The following is a 25,222-nucleotide window of genomic DNA, read 5'->3' on the forward strand; positions in this document are numbered from 1 at the left end:
GACACGAGTTGAACTTACGGGAGAAGAAACTGACGGGCCGATCCACTCCGTCTTCATCTTCCTGTAAGAGAACCGCACCCACCCCCACTATACTTGCATCTACCTCCAACTTAAAAGGTTTGTCAAAGTTGGGGGGGGCAAGCACTGGGGCGCTACAAAGTAATGCTTTAGCGGACTCAAAAGCGTAGTTACAGTCCTTGACCACTTGAATGGTACCTTGGGACTAAGCAGAGATGAAAGGGGAGCTACTACCGTCGAGAAATTCTTACAGAATGTACGATAGTACCCTACCATCCCTAGGAATCTGCGCAACTGGCGGCGAGTAGTGGGAGCAGGAAAGGCAACAATTGCTTCCACTTTGCCAGTTATTGGGCGCACTTGACCTCGTCCCACTTGTTTCCCTAAGTAAGTCACTGTAGCCTTCCCTGGGGTGACAGACACCCCCTGTATTTTGGTTAGGGCACCAGGTGGTGCTAAATTAGGTAAGTAGTGGGTAGGCAGGTAAGATAGGAGAGGGGGGGGCTTTGAGATGTACTTTCTTTGCTTTGGTTCCGTCCAGCCCCTTTTCCCCATATTACCGTGTAAAGGAATAAAGTCCTTGTAAACGGTACCACATTCTGCCTGTTGTCATCCTTACTTGCACCTACAGTCCATACCTTTTTCGCTTCACGGAGAGTTTAGTTGTAGCAGGGTGTTGCGTTCCCTCTTCATAGAGGCGTGCGTAACATAATGGGGGCTCGTCCGGGATCTCTCCCCCCTACCTCCCAACACTGGGAAGAACTCCCCCTTCTCTCCCCCCTACCTCCCAACACTGGGACAAACTCCCCCTTCTCTCCCCCCTACCTCCCAACACTGGGGCGAACTCCCCCTTCTCTCCCCCCTACCTCCCAACACTGGGGCGAACTCCCCCTTCTCTCCCCCCTACTTCCCAACACTGGGGCGAACTGCCCCTTCTCTCCCCCCTACCTCCCAACACTGGGGTGAACTCCCCCTTCTCTCCCCCCTACCTCCCAACACTGGGGCGAACTCCCCCTTCTCTCCCCCCTACCTCCCAACACTGGGACAAACTCCCCCTTCTCTCCCCCCTACCTCCCAACACTAGGAAAAAACAAGGGAAGGAAGATGATTATGTCTCCTAGCAACAAGGAGTAGAAGCCCCTCCCTGCTCACCCCTCCTCTCCCTCTGTGTCAGACTGTCTGTTGCCTTAACTTTGCTCCCATCTGGCAGCCATTTTGAATGAAAGGAGGAAGAGCGGGAGGAAGAGGAGAATGAAAAGGAGACATGTTGAGGAGGAGAGTTGCTATGAAAGGGAGTTTTATCTGCTATGTGAGCTGGGATTCCCCTGTTCTTGCCATATATAGTCGTATCATACGTGTTTAATGTGGATTAGTACAGTACATTACTGTTGTCATAGCAATGTTTCATATTAGCCTAACCCGCTGATTGGAGTATCTATTTTATATGTAGTAGAAGTTGATCCATATGTCAACCTGAAATAGCATTGTACATACAGTTAAAGGGTATGGAGAGATGGAGGGAGGAAGGGAGAGAGGGAAGGAGAGAGGGAGGGAGGAAGGGAGAGAGGGAGGGAGGAAGGGAGAGAGGGAAGGAGAGATGGAGGGAGGAAGGGAGAGAGGGAAGGAGAGAGGGAGGGAGGAAGGGAGAGAGGGAAGGAGACAGGGAGGGAGGAAGGGAGAGAGGGAGGGAGGAAGGGAGAGAGGGAAGGAGAGATGGAGGGAGGAAGGGAGAGAGGGAAGGAGAGAGGGAGGGAGGAAGGGAGAGAGGGAAGGAGACAGGGAGGGAGGAAGGGAGAGAGGGAAGGAGAGATGGAGGGAGGAAGGGAGAGAGGGAAGGAGAGAGGGAGGGAGGAAGGGAGAGAGGGAGGGAGGAAGGGAGAGAGGGAAGGAGAGAGAGAGAGGGAGGGAGGAAGGGAGAGAGGGAAGGAGAGAGGGAGAGAGGGAGGGAGGAAGGGAGAGAGGGAAGGAGAGAGAGAGAGGGAGGGAGGAAGGGAGAGAGGGAAGGAGAGAGGGAGGGAGGAAGGGAGAGAGGGAGGGAGGAAGGGAGAGGGGGAGGGAAGGAGGGAGAGAGGGAGAGATGGAGGGAGAGAGGGAAGGAGAGAGGGAGGGAGGAAGGGAGAGAGGGAAGGAGGGAGAGAGGGAGGGAGAGAGGGAAGGAGAGGAAGGGAGAGAGGGAAGGAGAGAGGGAGGGAGGAAGGGAGAGAGGGAAGGAGAGAGAGAGGGAAGGAGGAAGGGAGAGGGGGAGGGAAGGAGGGAGAGAGAGAGGGAATGAGAGAGGGAGGGAGGAAGGGAGAGAGGGAAGGAGGGAGAGAGGGAGGGAGAGATGGAGGGAGAGAGGGAGAGAGGGAAGGAGAGAGGAAGGGAGAGAGGGAAGGAGAGAGGGAGGGAGGAAGGGAGAGAGGGAAGGAGGGAGAGAGGGAGGGAGAGATGGAGGGAGAGAGGGAGAGATGGAGGGAGGGATGGAGGGAGAGAGAGATGGAGGGAGAGAGGGAGAGGGGGAGAGAGAGAGAGAGAGAGAGGAAGGGAGAGAGAGAGAGAGGGAGGGAGGGAGGAAGGGAGAGAGGGAGGGAGGGAGGAAGGGAGAGAGAGAGGAAGGGAGAGAGGGAGGGAGGGAGGGAGGGAGAGAGGGAGGGAGGGAGGAAGGAAGGGAGAGAGGGAGGGAGGGAGGGAGGGAGAGAGGGAGAGAGAGAGAGAGGGAGGGAGGGAGGAAGGAAGGGAGAGAGGGAGGGAGGAAGGGAGAGAGGGAGGGAGAGATGGAGGGAGAAAGGTGGGGCTGGATCCTCCCTGAACGTTCTCTAACACCTCCCTCCATCTCTCTCTCCTTCTCAGACAGACTGTTCTGTCTATCTGCAGTTTGTATGGATCAGTGGTAACCACCACACACACACACACACACACACACACACACAGAGATAAGTCTCCTCAGCTTCAACCTCTGATGAACAGTGTGTGTTTGTATCATTGATATGTAGTCATCAACAGGCAGTGCAGAGGAGACAATAGGAAGTGCTCTAAGAGATGGGGTCAGAGGTTTGGTGTTTTACAGCTGTGGTTGTAACCCCTGGTCAGGCTTCTGTTTACCCTTCAGACATATATACTGATACCTGCATTTAATGCTTTACGATGACTGTTTTCTCTGACGGCCTGTCAGAATCAACCCCTGTTCTGGTTATGTGTTGGACCGGGTGTGTGTCTCTCTCTCTGATGGAGTCTGAGTGAGGGGGATGTTGAGTGGAGAGAGACTGTATTTAAACGACTGAATGAACGAACCCAGAGGCCCACCCGAAATGAAGGGAAGTAGAGAAGGGTGCAGAAAACAACATCACCACAGAGGACAACATGTCCAGAGGAGCTGCACCACAGGGGACAACATGTCCAGGGGACAACATGTCCAGAGGAGCTGCACCACAGGGGACAACATGTCCAGGGGACAACATGTCCAGAGGAGCTGCACCACAGGGGACAACATGTCCAGGGGACAACATGTCCAGAGGAGCTGCACCACAGGGACAACATGTCCAGGTGACAACATGTCCAGAGGAGCTGCACCACAGGGGACAACATGTCCAGAGGAGCTGCACCACAGGGGACAACATGTCCAGGGGACAACATGTCAGAGGAGCTGCACCACAGGGGACAACATGTCCAGGGGACAACATGTCCAGAGGAGCTGCACCACAGGGGATAACATGTCCAGAGGAGCTGCACCACAGGGGACAACATGTCCAGGGGACAACATGTCCAGAGGAGCTGCACCACAGGGGACAACATGTCCAGGGGACAACATGTCCAGAGGAGCTGCACCACAGGGGACAACATGTCCAGAGGAGCTGCACCACAGGGGACAACATGTCCAGGGGACAACATGTCCAGAGGAGCTGCACCACAGAGGATAACATGTCCAGAGGAGATGCACCACAGGGGACAACATGTCCAGAGGAGATGCTCCACAGGGGATAACATGTCCAGAGGAGATGCTCCACAGGGGATAACATGTCCAGAGGAGATGCTCCACAGGGGATAACATGTCCAGAGGAGATGCTCCACAGGGGATAACATGTCCAGAGGAGATGCTCCACAGGGGATAACATGTCCAGAGGAGATGCTCCACAGGGGATAACATGTCCAGAGGAGCTGCACCACAGAGGATAACATGTCCAGGGGAGATGCTTTCTGACACCTTTTTGTGTATTCCTACTTTAAGACTGCAGCTTTTATTATTGAAACCAGGAAGTCTACGTTGTTTCAATCACAATTTTTTTGTTGGTGTGATTTTGATTCCGCGTCCTACCCACTAAGTAATTAATGGTATACCACATCCCTACCGAGCCCCTAAAGTTACTGAGGAGGAAGAGGTAGATGTGGGAAAGGGTCGGACTTGTCTCACTTGTGACCTTTCAGTTTGACCCTTGAACTTTGACATATGATGTTGTGTAGATTTGGAAAGCACTTCAGGCTGATAAATTAGGTCCTAACATTTCACACAGCGAATTGGCTTGCACATTTCAAACCTGCCACAATGATAGTTTATTTTACGGTGATATGCCCTATCGTATAGAAGATTGAACAACCTGTGAGGGATATACCTGACCAATATCCATTACCAGCCCCTTCAAGCCTTCCCAACCTGGAGACATCATAGCACTTTATTCTCTTTGATTGGTTTTATTCTCTTGTTTGTATTTCTGTTGTTTTTCAGTGTTGCTGTCTCATTCTGGCTGCACCTTCCTAACCTCTGACTCCTAACCTCTGACACCTTACCTCTGACTCCTAACCTCTGACCCCTAACCTCTGACCCCTAACCTCTGACTCCTAACCTCTGACACCTTACCTCTGACACCTAACATCTGACCCATATCCTCTGACACCTAACCTCTGACCCCTAACCTCTGACTCCTAACCTCTGACACCTTACCTCTGACACCTAACATCTGACCCATATCCTCTGACACCTAACCTCTGACACCTAACCTCTGACACCTAACCTCTGACACCTAACATCTGACCCATATCCTCTGACACCTAACCTCTGACACCTAACCTCTGACACCTAACCTCTGACCCCTAACCTCTGACCCCTAACCTCTGACCCCTAACCTCTGACCCCTAACCTCTGACACCTTACCTCTGACACCTAACATCTGACCCATATCCTCTGACACCTAACCTCTGACACCTAACCTCTGACACCTAACCTCTGACACCTAACATCTGACCCATAACCTCTGACACCTAACCTCTGACACCTAACCTCTGACACCTAACCTCTGACACCTAACCTCTGACCCATAACCTCTGACACCTAACCTCTGACACCTAACCTCTGACACCTAACATCTGACCCATATCCTCTGACACCTAACCTCTGACACCTAACCTCTGACTCCTAACCTCTTGACACCTAACATCTGACCCATATCCTCTGACACCTAACCTTCTGACACCTAACCTCTGACCCCTAACCTCTGACCCCTATCCTCTGATTCCTATCCTCTGACCCCTAACCTTTGACCCAGCATCGTGTTCTACAGAAGCCAGGGAACCATTTGGTCTTGGAGGGTGAGGTGCTCCTTTAGAATGGTGTTATAAATGTTAAAATATATATATACATATATTTGATTTGAATTATGAAACATTTCTAAGGAATATTGAATGATTGTAGAGAGAATGTGTATTTGTTAGTTTTAGGTGGTGTATGAGCTTTGAGAGTGATTATACTGCGAGAGGAGGAAGGATACGATCCTATCTTTGCTTGGCTAGTTTGGTCTGCTCCAAACCACGCCCTCTCCTTGATCTCTCTCTTACATCTTCAGAACGTTTATCAAACTGGTTTTGAAGTTTATGGTTAACATCAATGTCCTCCATCTTGTCAGAAAGCTGTTGTCACCCACAGATCAAGCCAACACTTTTTATTCCAATACGTGTGTTGTTATGGTTAATCTCTCTGGTCAAATATACCTCTGTAATCTTCCTCTATACAACAGTCCTGTGTCCCTGTACTTTTAGTTTATTGTAGCTTTCTTTATATATATATATATCTATTTGATTTTGTTTTGATTTGGAGATGTTTCCGAGCTGCTAAATCAGTGTAGTTGAACAACAGGCCTTCTCTCTTCTGAATGTTGCCATGGTGACAACATTAAGAACAGGTGCAAAATTATTTCCGCATATTATTATTGGCTGTAAAAAAAAAAAAAAAGTTTGTATTTATTGTGTACAAATGTTAAATAATAAAACGGATTGGAAAAATACTTTTCATAACATTTTTGTTATTCACAGTAAACTTAAAAGACTTGTGATACAAAATCTGTCTAGTGTGTGAATCTGAGAGAGAGTGTTCATTATCCAGAACAGCATCAGAAGGCAGTTTCCTGATGGGAACAGCAAGGGGGAGGAGAGACTAGGCAAGGGGGGGGAAGGGAGAATCGTTTAGGCAGGACTCACTACTAGCCTGTGCAAGTTTGTTACTTTGGTCCTACTAAAATAGTTTACATTTATAATTGTTTTGTCCCGTGTGGATGCTATTTTCCATTTATATCTTATCGATGCCTCTGACAGAATCATGGACGACTCCCGAACAGCATCATGCAAGTCCTGTATCAAGGTTTACCTGTGTTCTAATCCAGAAGGTACAGCAGGTCTGACTGTGTGTGTGTGGTGTATGACACTGGTTGGAGAAGGAATGGAAGTATAACCCCTGTGTGTGTGGTGTATGACACTGGTTGGAGAAGGAATGGAAGTATAACCCCTGTGTGTGTGGTGTATGACACTGATTGGAGAAGGAATGGAAGTATAACCCCTGTGTGTGTGTGCTGAATGACACTGGTTGGAGAAGGAATGGAAGTATAACCCCTCTGTGTGTGCTGAATGACACTGGTTGGAGAAGGAATGGAAGTATAACCCCTGTGTGTGTGTGCTGAATGACACTGATTGGAGAAGGAATGGAAGTATAACCCCTGTGTGTGTGCTGAATGACACTGATTGGAGAAGGAATGGAAGTATAACCCCTGTGTGTGTGTGGTGAATGACACTGGTTGGAGAAGGAATGGAAGTATAACCCTTGTGTGTGTTGTCTAGACTCTGTTGTGGAACGCAGGGCTCTGAGAGAAAATGTGTTTCCCAGGCTGAGGGAGCACTGCAGACACACATACGGACTGGACTTCAAGGTGAGAGGTCACCTCTGTTTTGATGTTGGAATGGATATCATTCTGTAGGACGGCCTTATTTAGCTGGTCCTGTATCATACTGTAGGATGGTCTTATTTATCTGGTCCTGTATCATACTGTAGGAAGATCATATTTATCTGGTCCTGTATCATACTGTAGGATGGTCTTATTTAGCTGGTCATACTGTAGGCAGATCTTATTTAGCTGGCCCTGTATCATACTGTAGGCAGATCTTATTTAGCTGGTCCTGTATCATACTGTAGGAAGATCTTATTTAGCTGGTCCTGTATCATACTGTAGGACGGCCTTATTTAGCTGGTCCTGTATCATACTGTAGGACGGCCTTATTTAGCTGGTCCTGTATCATACTGTAGGACGGCCTTATTTAGCTGGTCCTGTATCATACTGTAGGACGGCCTTATTTAGCTGGTCCTGTATCATACTGTAGGACGGCCTTATTTAGCTGGTCCTGTATCATACTGTAGGCAGGTCTTATTTAGCTGGTCCTGTATCATACTGTAGGCAGATCTTATTTAGCTGGTCCTGTATCATACTGTAGGACAGTCTTATTTAGCTGGTCATACTGTAGGACAGTCTTATTTAGCTGGTCCTGTATCATACTGTAGGACAGTCTTATTTAGCTGGTCCTGTATCATACTGTAGGCAGGTCTTATTTAGCTGGTCCTGTATCATACTGTAGGCAGATCTTATTTAGCTGGTCCTGTATCATACTGTAGGACGGCCTTATTTAGCTGGTCCTGTATCATACTGTAGGCAGATCTTATTTAGCTGGTCCTGTATCATACTGTAGGAAGGTCTTATTTAGCTGGTCCTGTATCATACTGTAGGACAGTCTTATTTAGCTTATCCTGTATCATGGCAGTTGGTGAACTATTCAGTACCCCTCATGGGGCGGCAGCGTAGCCTAGTGGTTAGAGCGTTGGACTAGTAACCAGAAGGTTGTGAGTTCAAACCCCCGAGCTGACAAGGTACAATCTGTCGTTCTGCCCCTGAACAGGCAGTTAACCCCCATCATTGAAAATAACAATGTGTTCTTAACTGACTTCCCTTGTTAAATAAAGGTAAATAAAGAGCGTGAGATCAAAGCCTCTACAGAAACCGGCCTTTAGGAGCAGTTCAACTCAACACATTCTGCTGTTGATTGGTAGGGGATAGAGGATGTTCTCACAATGGTGCCATGAAGAGAGAGCAGGGGAGGGGTGTGTTATTGTTGAGTATGAACAGGTGCTGAGTGACTGTGTGTATGTGTGTGTGTTGAGTGTGAGTTTTCCTTCAGGCAATATGATGTGTGAAGTTATTATCTCTATTGAGCAGCAGGAGTTATGAGCTTGTTGAACAAAACCCATATTCAGATGGACTTGATGTTTTGTAAATGTATTTTTACAGCTGTGTGAACGATAACACACGTCATACTATATGTTTGATAATAAATCATCTCTCTCCAGAATATTGTAGTTAAGTTGACTCACACACTTAAGCTGACTCTCAGGTGACAATACTAGGCCCAGCTTTTGCTGTGAACTAGGGAAGATTGTGAAGGTCTGATTCAATAGGATTCTCTATCATGTGTATGTAGGTGATAGACCCTTATGAGGCAAGTGATCCCAGAACCGGGCCAGACCAACAGACTAGACAAAAGCTACTACAGGCGTGTAGAGAAAGCTCTGACGGACCCTACCTAGTGGTAAGACACCACATCCACGTCCCAAATCAACCCCTACACCCTACTTAGTACATTTAGGATAACCCCTTTTCCCTAATCAACCCTACACACATGTAGTAATTCCTGTACTTCTCTGTGTGTCCTGTGGGTGGCGCTGCAGGCTCTGGTGGGGGCACAGTATGGTGCTGTGTGTTTACCTTCCCAGGTGGAGGTGTCAGAGTTCCACAGGCTGCTCCAGGTGTGCCAGCGAGCGGGCATCAGTACCCGTGCTCTAGAGAAGGCATACCTGAGAGACGAGAATACAATACCACCGTCCTTCTGCCTGCAACGACAGACACACATTCACACACAGCTGCACCCTGACAAACAGGTGAGGAGAAATCACCAGGTACACACACACACACACACACAGTGCGGCACAGGTTATGATGATCTGTTTCTCAGACAGATGAAAAGACAGGAGAAACGGGTGTTGAAGAGGAGGAGGAGATGAGGAAGGTCTTGCAGGCTGCTGTGAGTCAGTGTGTTCAGGGAGGTCTCCTAACAACCCTAGGCTACTACAGGTCAGGTGAGTGAGATGTGTTAGTGAGATGATCTAGGCTAGTCCTGTATCGATCTGCACACTGTCAAAAGCACAAGATAATGTTTCAAAGGGAGGCTTAAATAGCAAAATACTGTTTTCTAGTTTGCATTTATTCTTTAACTACACTGAACAAAAATATAAACGCAACATGCAATAATTTCAAAGATTTACAGTTCATATAAGGAAATCAGTTAATTTAAATAAATTCATTAGGCCCTAATCTATGGATTTCACATGACTGTGAATACAGATGACCTTAAAAATAAAAGTAGGGTTGTGGTTCAGAAAACCAGTCAGTATCTGGTGTGACCACCATTTACCTCATGCAGCACAACACATTTCCTTCACATGGAGTTGATCAGGCTGGTGATTGGAGCCTGTGGAATGTTGTTCCACTCCTCTTCAATGGCTGTGTGTTACTGGATATTGGTGGGAACTGGAACACACTGTCGTACATGTAGATCCAGAGCATCCCAAACATGCTCAGTGGGTGACGTGTCTGGTGAGTATGCAGGCCATGGAAGAACTGGGACATTTTCAGTGTCCAGGAATTATGTACAGATCCTTGTGACATGGGGCCGTGCATTATCATGCTGAGACATGAGGTGATGGCGGTGGATGAATGGCACGACAGGATCTCGTCACGGTATCTCTGTGCATTTAAATAGCCATCGATAAAATGCAATGTGTTAGTTATCAGTAGTTTATGCCTGCCCACACCATAACCCCACTGCCACCAGGGGGCACTGTTTTTAAGTCAGAACAAATTCTTATTTACAATGTTAAAAATGTTGACGTCAGAAAACCGCTCTCCCACACCATGCCATGCGTCTGCCATCTGCCCAGCACAGTTGAAACCGGGATTCATTCATGAAGAGCACTCTTCTCCAGCGTGCCAGTGGCCATCCAAGGTGAGCATTCGCCCACTGAAGTCTGTTACGACGTCAAACTGCAGTCAGTTGAAGGAAGACGAGCACGCAGATGAGCTTCCCCTGAGACGGTTTATGACTGTTTACAGAAATTCTTAAGAGCGTACAAACCCACAGTTACATCAGCTGTCCAGGTGGCTGTTCCCGCAGGTGAAGAAGCCGGATGTGGAGGTCCTGGGTTGGCGTGGTTACACGTGGTCTGCGGTTGTGAAGCCGGTTAGACGTACCGCCAAATTCTCTAAAACAACATTGGAGCCGGTTTATGGATGAACCTGATTGGCACATTGCAGAATGACAATCATCTCCCACTATGGAATAGAGAGAATCTCCACCAATCATTCTGATCAACAGAATAAAAATGACTTTTGGGCACCAACAAAATACAGCACACAACTCACATGTAATTCGGTATTTGAAATAACATTCCCGAGCCCCTTGAATCATCATAACACACAGTAGCCAACCAGTCAGGAGAAGAGCAGTGCCAATGATCAGTAGCTCCATCAGAAGTCCAGTCTGTTTGTCCACAGCCATGACCTCAGTGTGTGTTATAGTCAATGTGTCTCTATTGCCCCTTTAGGTACAGAGTACCATGTGACTTCCTCTTCAGTTCTCGACCAATGACAAGCGACTGAATGAAAACTACATGGTTGTACCACCTGTCCAGCTGGGCCAGACAGTTTAAAGGTCGTGGTTCAGTTCTATACATGCAGAAAATGAGCCACATGAACTCCCACTCGGCCCCCAAAAGCAACCTAAAACACCGTTGCTATCTCTCTGTCCCCATAGTAACAGATATCCCAGTATCTTTCTATAATCTAGATTTGCACATCCATCTGAAGAAAGGTGTGAAATGACTCAATGTTCCCTTCGTGGAGGTGCTGTATTCAACAGAGAACAGGCGACCTCACACCCCCATCTCTCTCTGTAGGCGTAAGGCGAAGGAAGTGGTGGGAGTTGAGAAACATCTACTGGAAGAAAGACAAACTATACTTATATTCACCTCTCTGACATTTTAAATAGCTCCATCACCCTAGTAGGATTTCAGATTATCTATAGGAATTGTACATTCTTCACACATCTCTCCAGACATTTAAGTTGTCCAACAGATCAGTATATAATATGCTCTTTATTAAGGTGTACATTTTGAAAACTCTCTCTCTCTCTAGCTCTCGACACAGACCTTCGATTCGCTCTGGAGAATTGTCCAAGACGTGACATCAAACGCTGCCTGGTCTATGTCAACAAGATCTCCAATGGGCGGGGCCAGAGTGAGGGGGAAGACCAGCCCCCTAAAGAGCCGCCCCTACACCCCTATCCTCCACTCAAGGTACATGCTTCACTTAATGATTACCCTCCCCCAACCTCTACCTGGGGATGACAAATTTCTGACCTTGTATCAGTGGTATTAGGTAAGGAGTAACGTCATCCCCCATCTACCGCAGGCTCTGTCCGATGACAGCCTCCTGTCCCAGCTCTGTGACTACTTCCTGCCCAGCGTCGTGACTTCCTGTCAGCTCCTGGTGTACACCACAACTTCGGAATGCGACCCTCGTCATGGTTACACCCCCGCCAGGAGGAGGAGCTATGCGGAGGGTCTCTGCCAGCAGCTCTACTCTGACCTCCTGGCTCTGATTGACAGCTCTGTCGCCATGGGAATGGGAAAGTCAGTATCTTCACCTCATTCTGATGATGCGTTGACCAGAGAGCAGGCTGAGCAGGAGGAGCTGTGTTCTCTCTATTCCCGTCTCTATGACAACGATCGGCCAGAGGAAGAGGAAGTCAGGTCTTACCTGGAGCAGAGGGACACACAACACCCACTAGTGGTCGTAGGAGGGCCGTGCACAGGGAAAACTGTGCTGCTGGCACATTGTGCACAGCAGGTAGATGGAGCAGTAACTCAGGACAGACAGAATCTTATAGAAGTGATTGGAAGAAGAAACTACCTGTTGCTTCTATAAGACATTACTAGCTACATTACTGACTGAATATCCAGACAACATTCATTATAATATCTAATAATATCTTGCTTTAGAAGAGATGACTGGGACTGTACTGATTGGCAGCACCACATAACAGCCTGTTTCTCTCTCCTCTCTTCTGCAGGTGAGGTCATGGCTGAGCAACATGGATCCCGTGGTGATTATCCGGTTCACCAGTCTGTCAGTCAATCTCTCACCTAGACACCTTCTCTCCAGCCTGTGCTACCAGATAGCCCACAGATACAACCGTAACCCTGAGCCCAGTAGCAGAGATCCTAACCCTACCCTCCCCCAGCTCAGACATAACCTTTCCTCCCTTCTCTCCCTCTGTCCCACCCCTAAACAGCCCCTGGTCCTCATCCTTGACGGCCTAGACCAAGCTTGGACCGTCTCCGGACCCCAAACCATCAAGTGTCTCCCTTCCCCCCTCCCTCCCAACATCAAACTCATGCTCTCCATCTCCCCCACCCGAACCAATACCCACCACACCCTTGAACTCCATTTCCCACAATCCTCCTCTGCAGTTTTTGGTGTCTCAAGGTGCTGTGTGAGTGTGGAGCTGGGGCCGGTGGAAGGGAGGGAGTGTGTGAGGATGTTGGCAGCCCTCCTGGAGGGGTCAGGAAGGAGAGTGACGTCAGGACAGCAGGGGGTCATGAACATGGCCCTGATCTCCTGCCCTCTGACCCTCTACGCTCGCCTCCTGCATAGACACGCCTCGCTGTGGAGCTCAGGTACACATCAAAAACACAGTATATATAAACACATCTATCTCTATATATCTGGAGCTAATTTCTCTCTTTCTCCCACTCCCTCTCTCTCTGTCCTCTCTCGCTCTCTCTCTCTCAGCATCAGAGGTGACTGATGAGACCCTCCCTGTGGGTGTCCACTCCAGCATCACAGTGTTTCTGGTTCACCTAGAGGAGAAACATGGGTTGGTTCTGGTGTCCCGAGCCCTGAGCTACGTGACCCTCTCCAGGACCGGACTCACAGAGGCTGAGCTCTCTGACCTCCTGTCCAGTGATGACGCGGTGCTGGCTGGGTACGTCTCGGCCAGTGAGCCCCCTCCCTCCAAGTTTAGGGTACCTGAGGTGGAAGTGGAGAGGCTGTTGTTGGATCTGAAGGGGTTTCTGGTGAAGAGGAGTGTTGCAGGGTCTCATGTTCTATTCTGGGTCAGTAGACATTTTGGGTTGGTGGTGTGTGAGAGGTACCTGAGCTCCTGGGAGATGAGGGAGGAGATGCACACAGCGATGGCCGACTATTTTAATGGTCGCTGGGCCTACGGTAGAGCCAAACCACTGGTCATCAGCCAGAACACAGGACTCAACCAGCCTGGGCCTGTCCCTGACACTGCCCGAATGAAAAAATACATTGACAGGCAACCTCTTGGTCAACCCTATGTGTTTAACTCTAAACCCTCCTCATCCTCTTCCTCCCCCTCTTCTGAGCATGTGCGAGTCAACCTGCGCAAGCTTCTGGAACTGCCCTATCACCTGAAGGAGAGTGGCAGGTTGGAGGAGCTAGTGCGAGGTCTGATGATGTCACTGGAGTTCCATCAGGCTATGCTGAGGGCGGGGCTCCTAGGGGATCTGGTAACCCTGCTGGAGGATTGGGAAAGGGAGGGGGCGTCCCAGCTCATCTTCCCCAGGGAGAGAGCTCTTCTGGCGTGCATTCTGAGGGACTCAGCCTGTCTCCTCTGGAACTCCCCTATAGAGCTGTCCATGGTGATGAAGGTCAGGCTGCTTCCTTTCCTGGGGCTCTGTCCTGAGCTGGAGGGCTATGCTGAGGAGGTGACACAGGGGATCAAGAAGAGGGGAAGCGGGTTAGGAGTCGTGCTCAGTCCTGCCCCCTCTACTGTACCCTCCACACAGTGTCTTTTTCCAGAGGCCAGACAGTGTGCTGTTACAGATGCAGCGGGGACAGTGTCTGGGACTGTGGTTGTCATTCAGAGTGATGGGTCTGCTTTGGTGTGGAGGGGTAGAGAGGCAGAGGAACTGAAACTGAGCTGTGAACCTGCGCTGAGGTTTATAAGTGTCCGGGGTAGTGGGACTTTCATCCTCCTCTCAACTCAGTGCAACACACAGCTCCTGTGGGATGTGACTGGGACAACGTGTTTTCAGGATGTACTGAGTTTAGAAGGACAGGAGTCCAACTCAGACCAACACTCCAGTACCATAGTTGAAGGGTTTCTCATGTGTGATGACAGGATGTGTGTGTGGTGGAAAGGTCTGAGCTATGTGAGTGTTTCTGAAGTTTCCACCAGCCGCCACCTCACCCGTTTGCAATGCCAGAACACTGTGAGGAGTGTGTCTTTTCCCCCTACTGGTCAGTTTGTGTACTGTGGCCAGGAGAAAGGCACAGTGTCTATATTTGACACATCTAGAGGCACTCTCACTGCTATCTGTTCCAGTCCAGCAGAGTCATCAGTTATCTCTGTGATACTCAGTGAGGATGAGAGGGAGATGTCCTGTGTGGACAGCAGAGGGCACGTATTGTTATGGTGCGTAGCGACCAAAACAGATCCCAAACTCCTAAAAGAGTGTTGTAGTGGCAGCAGCCATTTTGAGTTCATCAATACAGACCTATCAGAAGAGAGTTGTATTCTGCTGGTGTGTAAAACCCAGGAGATTATTCTCTGGGACACGTGTGACTGGGAGCAGTGGGACCATTTCAGAGCTCCACAGGGGAAGGCCTTCTCTCAGGCATTGTTAGCCCAGGACGGACAACTCATCCTGGCTTCGCTAGAGGCCTGTCCCTCTGTGCTGGTGTGGAGGATGACCACTGGTCAGTGTGTCCTGTCCTTAGATGCTGGCAGTCCTTCCCAACCCCTCTCACTGCTCAAGATGGACTCTGTCCTCTCCGTGGTCACACAAAATGGCCACCTCACTACGTGGGACTCAGATGTGATATGTGCTGCGGCTATGGTCCCTAGAACTGGTGCCGGGGTGAGGGAGGTGGTGCTGGAGCCAATGGGAGAGCGGTTCTATGTGCTTGACGGCTCAGAGATATTGTGGAGGTGGAGATTACAGACAGGAAGTCCGGAGACTCACTTCCTGCACGACGGCCCCGTGGAGAAGCTGTGTCTCTCTCCAGACGGCAGCCATCTTGTGAGCCTCTCAGGGGAGGACGTTTACGTGTGGCGGAGCGACACGGGACAGAACCTCCACCGTATCCATGGCAGCAGAGCTACAGAGGTTCTGATCACCTCTAACGGTCACATCGGGGTGTGTGTGTCGCAGCACGGCCTGTCCAGGGTGTGGAAGCTGGCCAGTGGGGCCGTGGTCTGTAACATTCACCTGTACCTGGCTGATGCCCAGGTCTCACCCGAGAGCACCTTCCTGTTAGGCCGTCGTCATGGCGACCTGCTCGCCGTCAGCCTGTGGTCTGGCACCGTCAGTAAGCGCTTCTCGTGCTCAGAACGCTATGAACGTTCTACGGTCGTGGCCTTCCGGACCCTGCCGGAACACCCAGACTTTGTGATCGTGATGGCTGCCTCTGGGTCTGTTTACACATGGAAGGTGACAGAGGAGACCGTATGCCGACAGTTTCTGCTCCCCCAGATGTTCCTGTGCCAGCCACAGGTCTTCCACATGTCCTCTGATGGGAGCTTTGCTCTGCTGTCCACTGATGATGACCTCATCACCCTGCTGGACCTGCCCCATGCCAGGCTGTGTAGGGTCAAGGCCCAGGGTCCAGTGCTCAAAGTTTGCATGGACGACTCTGGACGCTACGCTGTCTACATCTGCCACCCCCCTGCCCAGGATAATGGCTGTGCCTGTGACCTGCACACTAAGCCATTGCTGGCAGTGGTACGGCTGGCTGACGGGGGGAGACTGGGGAGGTTGTGTCTGTGTAAGACCCCCACAGCTCTGGCTGTGAGTGAGGAGCTGTGTGTGTATGTAGGCTTCCAGGATGGGTCTGTGGGCGTGTACTCCATCTCTGACATCACAGGGAGGGGAGGGGCTGTCAGGGAAAGGATACAAGGGATTGGTCGGGAGAGGCCATGCCAGTGTGACATTGAGCCAGTGCGATGGTTGCCCCTAGCAACACCCAGCATCACATGGCCCAAGTCTTCTTCAGAGATGACATAACAGATGTAGGCTTGTCTTCTTCAGAGATGACATAACAGATGTAGTCCTGAGTCTTCTTCAGAGATGACATAACAGATGTAGGCTTGCTTCTTCAGAGATGACATACCAGATGTAGTCCTGAGTCTTCTTCAGAGATGACATAACAGATGTAGGCTTGCTTCTTCAGAGATGACATACCAGATGTAGGCTTGTCTTCTTCAGAGATGACATGACAGATGTAGTCCTGAGTCGTCTTCAGCGATGACATAACATATGTAGTCCTGAGACTTCTTCAGAGATGACATAACAGATGTAGGCTTGTCTTCTTCAGAGATGACATACCAGATGTAGGCTTGTCTTCTTCAGAGATGACATAACATATGTAGTCCTGAGTCTTCTTCAGAGATGACATAACAGATGTATGCCCAACTTGTCTTGTTGGCCAGTTTCCTTCTTTATTCATTTTAATTAAACAATTTTGTCCATTGTTACCTGTTAGTAAATTGATATTCCTAAATAAAATTGATATTAAAAATGGTTGTTTTCTGTCCAAAATCAATGTAGCAGAGTGATAACAAATCAGCTCATATTTGTTCAGCCTATTGATACGAAGCTGGTTACATCATTCTTCATGTGCTGTGGTGCGCATTAAGCCCATGAGCTAACCGAATGATTGTGGCTTGCGTTCAAATAAGATATTGTCCTATCAGCACAGGTGACTGAGGTCCAACCAAGGTCACATTTGAAATACTTTATTGGAATCAACAACAAAGAACATCTGTACCAAAAGTGTCAAATCTTTAGTACAGGCGGCAGTATCGACGTGTGTGCTTCAGGTATTACAGTATGTATGACTCATGGAATCTGGCTCTGTAAACACATCAGACAAGCCTCAGCTGTAAAGATAGACTCCGCTAAATTACGTGGCCACGAGCAACACCGCAGATATCAAATCAAATTTTATTTGTCACATACACGTGGTTAGCAGATGTTAATGCGAGTGTAGCGAAATGCTTGCGCTTCTAGTTCTGACCGTAATATCTAACAAAGATATTAAGATAAGCAAGATGCAAGACTTTGCGCTAACAGTCACACACAGTATCTGCGCACAGGTTTGCTACACGCTGTTCACAGCTGGGTAGCCAGAGCACCGAAACAGAGGAGAAGTTGAGCCTCGCTCTTCTACACCGTTAGTTGTGGCGGAAATTGACCCACTATGCTGTTTACTTTCTGCATCTACGTCATATCGCTGAGTCTACCTTTAAGATGGTAAATATTAAATCCTGTTCCGATGAAAAACATCTTTGTGGAAACTTGTGTTCTGAGCGGCACCTCCTCTGATACACTCACATTCCTTCTCTTACCCAAATGTACACACTCTCGCTCTCCCAACTACATTCTCAATCACAGTCACTCTTTCTTTTTTTTAAAACACACACGCTAACCAGCCCACCAAACAGAAGGACTCAGGTCAAACAAATTAATTCATACATTTTTTTAAACTAAATGCATAAAAGTTGGTTATTTCAACCTAAGTCGTGCTGCAACTCAAGAGCAGGCAGATAAAGGATTTTCTGATTTGTCTGTGTGTTCTGGGTTTGGTCATTTCCTATGTGAGTGTGCTGACAGATGGGTTAGAATCATCCTCTCTCTGTCCCTAACCTTATATTATGAAGACATCCTCTTCTGAAAACCACTGGACACCAGGACAACATGAGAGGACAGCTTTGTGACATCAAATGGACTTTGGTGGTCAAGATGTGTTGCTATCTGTACTGATGGCCCAAAGGCCAAGAATGATCTGAATTTATGATTACAGGGACTCTCCGCAACTATATTCAATGTGCGGGACAGAATTGAGGCTATGATTAAGAAGTTGTAGCTCTTTTCTGTCTGCATTAACAAGGACAACACACAGGTCTTTCCATCATTGTCTGATTTTTTTGTGTGCAAATGAACTCAAGCTTACGGACAACGTCAAATGAGATATAGCGAAGCACCAGAGTGAGCTGGGTGCCCGAAACGGACGACACAAACAACTGGATTCGTTGTTTAGCAAAGCCCACATCTTTATTCAGATAAAAATTTATCTTTGGCACCTTCAAGGTATTGATCTGTTGTAGACCTCCGACCTGTGTGTGGCAGTAATGAGTGATTGTTCCCAGTTGCTTAATACATTTTTATTTAGACTGTTTTGTGGGAAGTACATCCAGGTGATAACGGGAGTATGTGAAGATAGTTGCGTAGCGATACTACATATTCAGTCATTGACAAACGTACAGTGCCTTGCGAAAGTATTCGGCCCCCTTGAACTTTGCGACCTTTTGCCACATTTCAGGCTTCAAACATAAAGATATAAAACTATTTTTTTGTGAAGAATCAACAAGTGGGACACAATCATGAAGTGGAACGACATTTATTGGATATTTCAAACTTTTTTAACAAATCAAAAACTGAAAAATTGGGCGTGCAAAATTATTCAGCCCCTTTACTTTCAGTGCAGCAAACCTTCTCCATTTGATGTTTATAGATACTGTATTACTTTTTAAACATCATGATAATACCCGCACACTGTCAAAGGCTCATTTGCAATCGATTAACAAAAACCTACTCATCAGTTATTGCGGCCACTTTTTCAGAGTCCAATCCGTCTTTTTTCCCCCTCCATCTTCTCCACTGAAATATTTTTATTTATTTAACTAGGCAAGTAAGGTTAAGAACAAATTCTTATTTACAATGATGGTCTACCCGGGACAAACCCTCGCCTAACCCGGACGACGTCCTATGGGACTCCCAATCACGGCCAGTTGTGATACAGCCCGGAATCGAACCTGGGTCTGTAGTGATGCCTCTAGCACTGCGATGTAGTTCCTTAGACCACTTCTCCCCCACTCAGGAGGCCACTTTTAGATTTGCCACCTAGGATTGTTCAAATGAAACGAGTTCAATGTGTCATAAATAATTATCCTAAGTCATAATGACACAGCCATATTAAAATGTGAGTTAGGTCTTAAGATAGTTCCTCTGGCTGATCCGTGTACAACGCTACGGATAATACATACGTTTACCACAGCCATTGTTGCATAGAATTAAAATGAGTAGAACGGACATTCCCACCCGAAACTTTGACTTGTATTTAAAAATATACCTTCTCGGTATTTATCTTAACCTCATGTACTAGGTTTCAATAGAAACACCTTTAAATAGATAAATGAACCATTAACCAGTACAGCCATCTCAAGACAATACTGAGCCAGCTAACCGTAACACCAACCCTATAGGATGACAGGCTAGAGTTAGTGCAGTTAGCCTAGCATTAGCATATACAGTTAAAACAAAAACATACAACTCTGTCATATATAACACTTGGTTGGGGAGATGTCAGGGCCTAGACAATATAAAAGGAGTAGAAAATAAACACAAATATTACCTCAGAGGAGCTATAAATAAATCAATTCAAACCAGAATATTACCTTGCGCCATTTTCTCTTATGTTACTCTATGGGCTAGCCATGCTTAGCTGCAAACCCAGTCATCTCTATGTCAAGATCGCTAACAGTTTGCACTCGATCAATTTACACCTTATTTTTTTATTTTACCAGGCAAGTCAGTTAAGAACAAATTCTTATTTTCAATGACGGCCTGGAAACAGTGGGTTAACTGCCTGTTCAGGGGCAGAACGACAGATTTGTACCTTGTCAGCTCGCAACCTTCTGGTTACTAGTCCAACGCTCTAACCACTAGGCTACCCTGCCGCCACTTTACAACTTCAACATAAAAGGTAAGTATCACTCAGAAAATCATTTTGACTCTAACATGTTCTATAGATAAGGTGCTTGTGTACACCACATACCTGTTTAAGAGAACAACAGAAAAAAGAGAGAAGGAGAAAGGTTAGTTTTCACAGGCGTCTTCTTCGACTGTTGTTGAGGGGACAGAGATGCAAACCACTGTGCTCCTGCACCCCCTGCTGGTGGCAACCGGTATAAACAATTCCCAATGGAAATCCTAGGAGCACTCAGCCCAGATAGTGGATTACAACCATATGCATACATTGATTACAACAATATCTAAACCATGTTTTATAAAAAACAATGTGATTCATTAACCTTATGGGCAGCCACAACTATAGTGTATGAAAATAAATATTCATACTTAGGTTTCTGTGAATTTTCAAAACTTGCACTGCACAAATTATAAATGCACAATAGTGTACGCTATATCAATCAAATCTCAAAATGAGATGGCAACATCTACAGTACAGTAGATAAAGATATGACAAAGTAGTCATAAGGTTGTTAACACTATGCAATTAGACATCTCACATGAAGGGATAAATTATTGTATGTATTGTTTTTAAATATATGCCATCTCCTCGTCCTAATCCATTGCTCTGTCTGCAGCAGTAGCCATCATCTACACATCTACGCAAACATCTTCATCAGTCTGGTGAGAGACACAGAGAGGTTTTCCACTTCTCAATCAAAGTGCAGAGATGAATAAATTACAACAATTCTGGCTTATATTAGGTCAATTTAGCAGTATAAAGTCCAGTTTAATATGCAGTATGAATAGTGTAGTTTGGTTTTTCAGTGGCTCTGCATTCCCTTTCTGGTTCTCAACCCAGCTTCCTTGGAGATCATGCTCACAGCCTTTTTCAACCAATCACAGCAGGCTCCCTGGACGGGCGAACTGAAGTTGGAAGATGCTAGAAAATGGATAGATGCGCTGTCACATTTGTGTGTTGGTGTGTGTGTGTGTGTGTATCAATGTGGAGGGAAAAAACAGATGAGGAATTTAGGTAGAGTTAAGGAGTTTAGGGTTAAGTAGTTAGGGTTAAGTAGTAACCTCCACCAGATACTGTATTCTGGAACCTCCACCAGATACTGTATTCTGGAACCTCCACCAGATACTGTATTCTGGAACCTCCACCAGATACTGTATTCTGGAACCTCCACCAGATACTGTATTCTGGAACCTCCACCAGATACTGTATTCTGGAACCGCCACCAGATACTGTATTCTGGAACCGCCACCAGATACTGTTTTCTGGAACCGCCACCAGATATTGTATTCTGGAACCTCCACCAGATACTGTATTCTGGAACCGCCACCAGATACTGTATTCTGGAACCGCCACCAGATACTGTTTTCTAGAACCTCCACTAGGGGTGCTCCACCAGATACTGTATTCTAGAACCTCCACTAGGGGTGCTCCACCAGATACTGTATTCTAGAACCTCCACTAGGGGTGCTCCACCAGATACTGTATTCTGGAACCTCCACTAGGGGTGCTCCACCAGATACTGTATTCTGGAACCGCCACCAGATACTGTATTCTGGAACCTCCACCACTATGGGTGCTCCACCAGATACTGTATTCTGGAACCTCCACTAGGGGTGCTCCAACAGATACTGTATTCTGGAACCTCCACTAGGGGTGCTCCACCAGATACTGTATTCTGGAACCGCCACCAGATACTGTATTCTGGAACCGCCACCAGATACTGTATTCTGGAATCTCCACTAGGGGTGCTCCACCAGATACTGTATTCTAGAACCTCCACTAGGGGTGCTCCACCAGATACTGTATTCTAGAACCTCCACTAGGGGTGCTCCACCAGATACTGTATTGTGCTTCTACACCTGCATTGCTTGCTGTTTGGGGTTTTAGGCTGGGTTTCTGTACAGCACTTTGAGATATCAGCTGATGTACGAAGGGCTATATAAATAAATTTGATTTGATTTGATTTGTATTCTGGAACCTCCACTAGGGGTGCTCCACCAGATACTGTATTCTGGAACCTCCACTAGGGGTGCTCCACCAGATACTGTATTCTGGAACCGCCACCAGATACTGTATTCTGGAACCTCCACTAGGGGTGCTCCACCAGATACTGTATTCTAGAACCTCCACTAGGGGTGCTCCACCAGATACTGTATTCTGCAACCGCCACCAGATACTGTATTCTGGAACCGCCACCAGATACTGTATTCTGGAACCTCCACCAGATACTGTATTCTGGAACCTCCACTAGGGGTGCTCCACCAGATACTGTATTCTGGAACCTCCACTAGGGGTGCTCATGAGTAAATGTGGGTCCTGAAAGATGGCCTCAAATGTGCACATGAGCAAAATACATTATTTCATAAACTTTTGTTCCACCATAATTTGCAAATAAATTCATTAAAAAATCCTACAATGTGATTTTCTGGATTTTTTTTCTTCTCATTTTGTCTGTCATAGTTGAGGTGTACCTATGATGAAAATTACAGGCCTCTCATCTTTTTAAGTGGGTGAACTTGCACAATTGGTGGCTGACTAAATACTTTTTTGCCCCACTGTATGTCAATTTTTGATAGATAACTCTTCGTGTTGTTGTTTGTTTAGCTTGTTCCAATTTTCCCAGAAGTGGTTAGACTCTATGGATTCTTCAATTACATTGACGTGATTTCTGACGTGCTGTTCCATCTTTTTCCGTAGTGTATTTCTGTATTGTTTTAGTGATTCACTCTAGTGAAGGCGTAGACTCTATGTTTTTGGTTGGATAGGTTTCTCAATTTCTTTCTTAGGTTTTTGCATTCTTCTTCAAACTATTTTTTATTGTTGTTCATTTTCTTAAGTTGTCTGCATGAAATGTTTAGATTTGATAGGGAAGTTAAAAGGTTAAAAATACTGTTTAGGTTTTCACCTTCACTTTTACAGTGAAATGTTTTGTCCAGGACTTTGTCTTAAAGGGATTGAATTTGTTGTTGCCTAATTGTTTTTTGGTAGGTTTCTACACTACTTTCCTTCCATCTATAGCATTTCTTAACATTGTGCAGTTTGATGCCTCATGATTAATTATTGCTCTGTTCAAGTAGAACTGTGATTTTACAGTGATCTGATAGGGGTGTCAGTAGGCTGACTGTGAACGCTCTGAGAGACTGAGGTCAGTGATAAAGTAGTCTACAGTACTACTGCCAAGAGATGAGTTATATGTGTACCTACCATAGAAGTCCCCTCGAAGCTTACCACTGACTATGTAGAGACCCAGCGTGTGACAGAGCTGCAGGAGTTGTGACCCATTTTTTGTTGGTTATGTTGTCATAGTTGTGTCTCGGGGGGCATATGGGGGAGGGAATGCTGTCACCTCCAGGTAGGTGTTTGTCCCCCTGTGTGCTGAGGGTGTCAGGTTCTTGTCCAGTTCTGGTATTTAGGTCTCCACAGACTAGTTCATGTCCCTGGGCCTGGAAATGGTTGATTTTTTTCATTAATTTATTTTGATTTCACTTTTATTTAACCAGGTAGGCTAGTTGAGAACACCTTTATTTAACCAGGTAGGCTAGTTGAGAACACCTTTATTTAACCAGGTAGGCTAGTTGAGAACACCTTTATTTAACCAGGTAGGCTAGTTGAGAACAAGTTCTCATTTGCAACTGCGACCTGGCCAAGATAAAGCAAAGCAGTGTGACACATACAACAACAGAGTTACACATGGAATAAACAAACATACAATCAATAATACAGTAGAAAAATCGATATACCACATGTGCAAATGAGGTAGGATAAGATAGGTAAAGGCAATACCTACAATAATGATCTCCCCTCTAGGATGGAGAAGCTGTCATTGTTAAAGTAAGGGGATTCTATTGGGGGGATATAGGTAGCACACGTGAGGACATTTTTCTCTGTTGAGATCATTTCTTTAGTAATTTCTAGCCAGATGTAAAATGTTCCTGTTTTGACTAATGTAATAAAGTGGGTTAGGTCTCCTCTATAACGCATCAGCATACCCCCTGAGTCCCTTCCCTGTTTCACACCTGGTAGTTTGGTGGATGGGAGAACCAGCTCTCTGTAACCTAGAGGGCAACCAGTGGGTCTGTCTCCTCTATACCACCCACGTGGTAGTTTGGTGGATGGGACAACCAGCTCTCTGTAACCTAGAGGGAAACCAGTGGGTCTGTCTCCTCTATACCACCCACCTGGTAGTTTGGTGGATGGGACAACCAGCTCTCTGTAACCTAGAGGGAAACCAGTGGGTCTGTCTCCTCTATACCACCCACCTGGTAGTTTGGTGGATGGGACAACCAGCTCTCTGTAACCTAGAGGGAAACCAGTGGGTCTGTCTCCTCTATACCACCCACCTGGTAGTTTGGTGGATGGGACAACCAGCTCTCTGTAACCTAGAGGGCAACCAGTGGGTCTGTCTCCTCTATACCACCCACCTGGTAGTTTGGTGGATGGGACAACCAGCTCTCTGTAACCTAGAGGGCAACCAGTGGGTCTGTCTCCTCTATACCACCCACCTGGTAGTTTGGTGGATGGGACAACCAGCTCTCTGTAACCTAGAGGGCAACCAGTGGGTCTGTCTCCTCTATACCACCCACCTGGTAGTTTGGTGGATGGGACAACCAGCTCTCTGTAACCTAGAGGGAAACCAGTGGGTCTGTCTCCTCTATACCACCCACCTGGTAGTTTGGTGGATGGGACAACCAGCTCTCTGTAACCTAGAGGGCAACCAGTGGGTCTGTCTCCTCTATACCACCCACCTGGTAGTTTGGTGGATGGGACAACCAGCTCTCTGTAACCTAGAGGGAAACCAGTGGGTCTGTCTCCTCTATACCACCCACCTGGTAGTTTGGTGGATGGGACAACCAGCTCTCTGTAACCTAGAGGGCAACCAGTGGGTCTGTCTCCTCTATACCACCCACCTGGTAGTTTGGTGGATGGGACAACCAGCTCTCTGTAACCTAGAGGGCAACCAGTGGGTCTGTCTCCTCTATACCACCCACCTGGTAGTTTGGTGGATG

General features: G+C 47.2%; 2 protein-coding genes across 3 annotated transcripts; both read left to right on the top strand.

Moving 5' to 3' along the window:
* Positions 1-2,694: 2,694 nt before the first annotated feature.
* On the top strand, positions 2,695-6,214 carry LOC116354736 (uncharacterized). 2 transcript variants are annotated; one of them, XM_031795394.1, is made up of 3 exons: positions 2,695-3,612; positions 3,676-3,867; positions 3,916-6,214. In XM_031795394.1, the coding sequence occupies exons 1-3, from the start codon at positions 3,279-3,281 to the stop codon at positions 4,008-4,010; spliced, it is 621 nt and encodes a 206-aa protein (XP_031651254.1). In that variant the 5' UTR covers positions 2,695-3,278; the 3' UTR covers positions 4,011-6,214. The 2 variants fall into 2 exon arrangements, with proteins under 2 accessions (XP_031651254.1, XP_031651255.1); XM_031795395.1 differs by having other exon boundaries at positions 3,676-6,214.
* Positions 6,215-6,383: 169 nt separating this feature from the next.
* LOC109880532 (NACHT and WD repeat domain-containing protein 2) lies at positions 6,384-16,960 on the top strand. The gene is made up of 9 exons (XM_020472734.2): positions 6,384-6,647; positions 7,096-7,184; positions 8,782-8,889; positions 9,029-9,238; positions 9,313-9,436; positions 11,550-11,710; positions 11,826-12,263; positions 12,487-13,093; positions 13,209-16,960. Exons 1-9 carry the CDS (start codon positions 6,581-6,583, stop codon positions 16,448-16,450), a joined length of 5,046 nt encoding a protein of 1,681 aa, XP_020328323.1. The 5' UTR covers positions 6,384-6,580; the 3' UTR covers positions 16,451-16,960.
* The last annotated feature ends 8,262 nt before the right edge of the window (positions 16,961-25,222 follow it).

Source organism: Oncorhynchus kisutch, linkage group LG18, assembly GCF_002021735.2.
Source record: "Oncorhynchus kisutch isolate 150728-3 linkage group LG18, Okis_V2, whole genome shotgun sequence".
In the NCBI taxonomy this organism is placed as follows: domain Eukaryota; kingdom Metazoa; phylum Chordata; class Actinopteri; order Salmoniformes; family Salmonidae; genus Oncorhynchus; species Oncorhynchus kisutch.

Bases quoted from the DNA above. Each gene is read 5' to 3' on its own strand.
- LOC116354736 (XM_031795394.1), top strand. From the start codon at position 3,279: ATGAACGAACCCAGAGGCCCACCCGAAATGAAGGGAAGTAGAGAAGGG. The intron at 3,613-3,675 runs ATGTCCAGGGGA...CCAGGGGACAAC, and splicing joins GCTGCACCACAGGGGACAAC to ATGTCCAGAGGAGCTGCACC. The intron at 3,868-3,915 runs ATGTCCAGGGGA...ACAGAGGATAAC, and splicing joins GCTGCACCACAGGGGACAAC to ATGTCCAGAGGAGATGCACC.
- LOC109880532 (XM_020472734.2), top strand. From the start codon at position 6,581: ATGGACGACTCCCGAACAGCATCATGCAAGTCCTGTATCAAGGTTTAC. The intron at 6,648-7,095 runs GTACAGCAGGTC...TGTGTTGTCTAG, and splicing joins CCTGTGTTCTAATCCAGAAG to ACTCTGTTGTGGAACGCAGG. The intron at 8,890-9,028 runs GTAAGACACCAC...GTGGCGCTGCAG, and splicing joins CTGACGGACCCTACCTAGTG to GCTCTGGTGGGGGCACAGTA.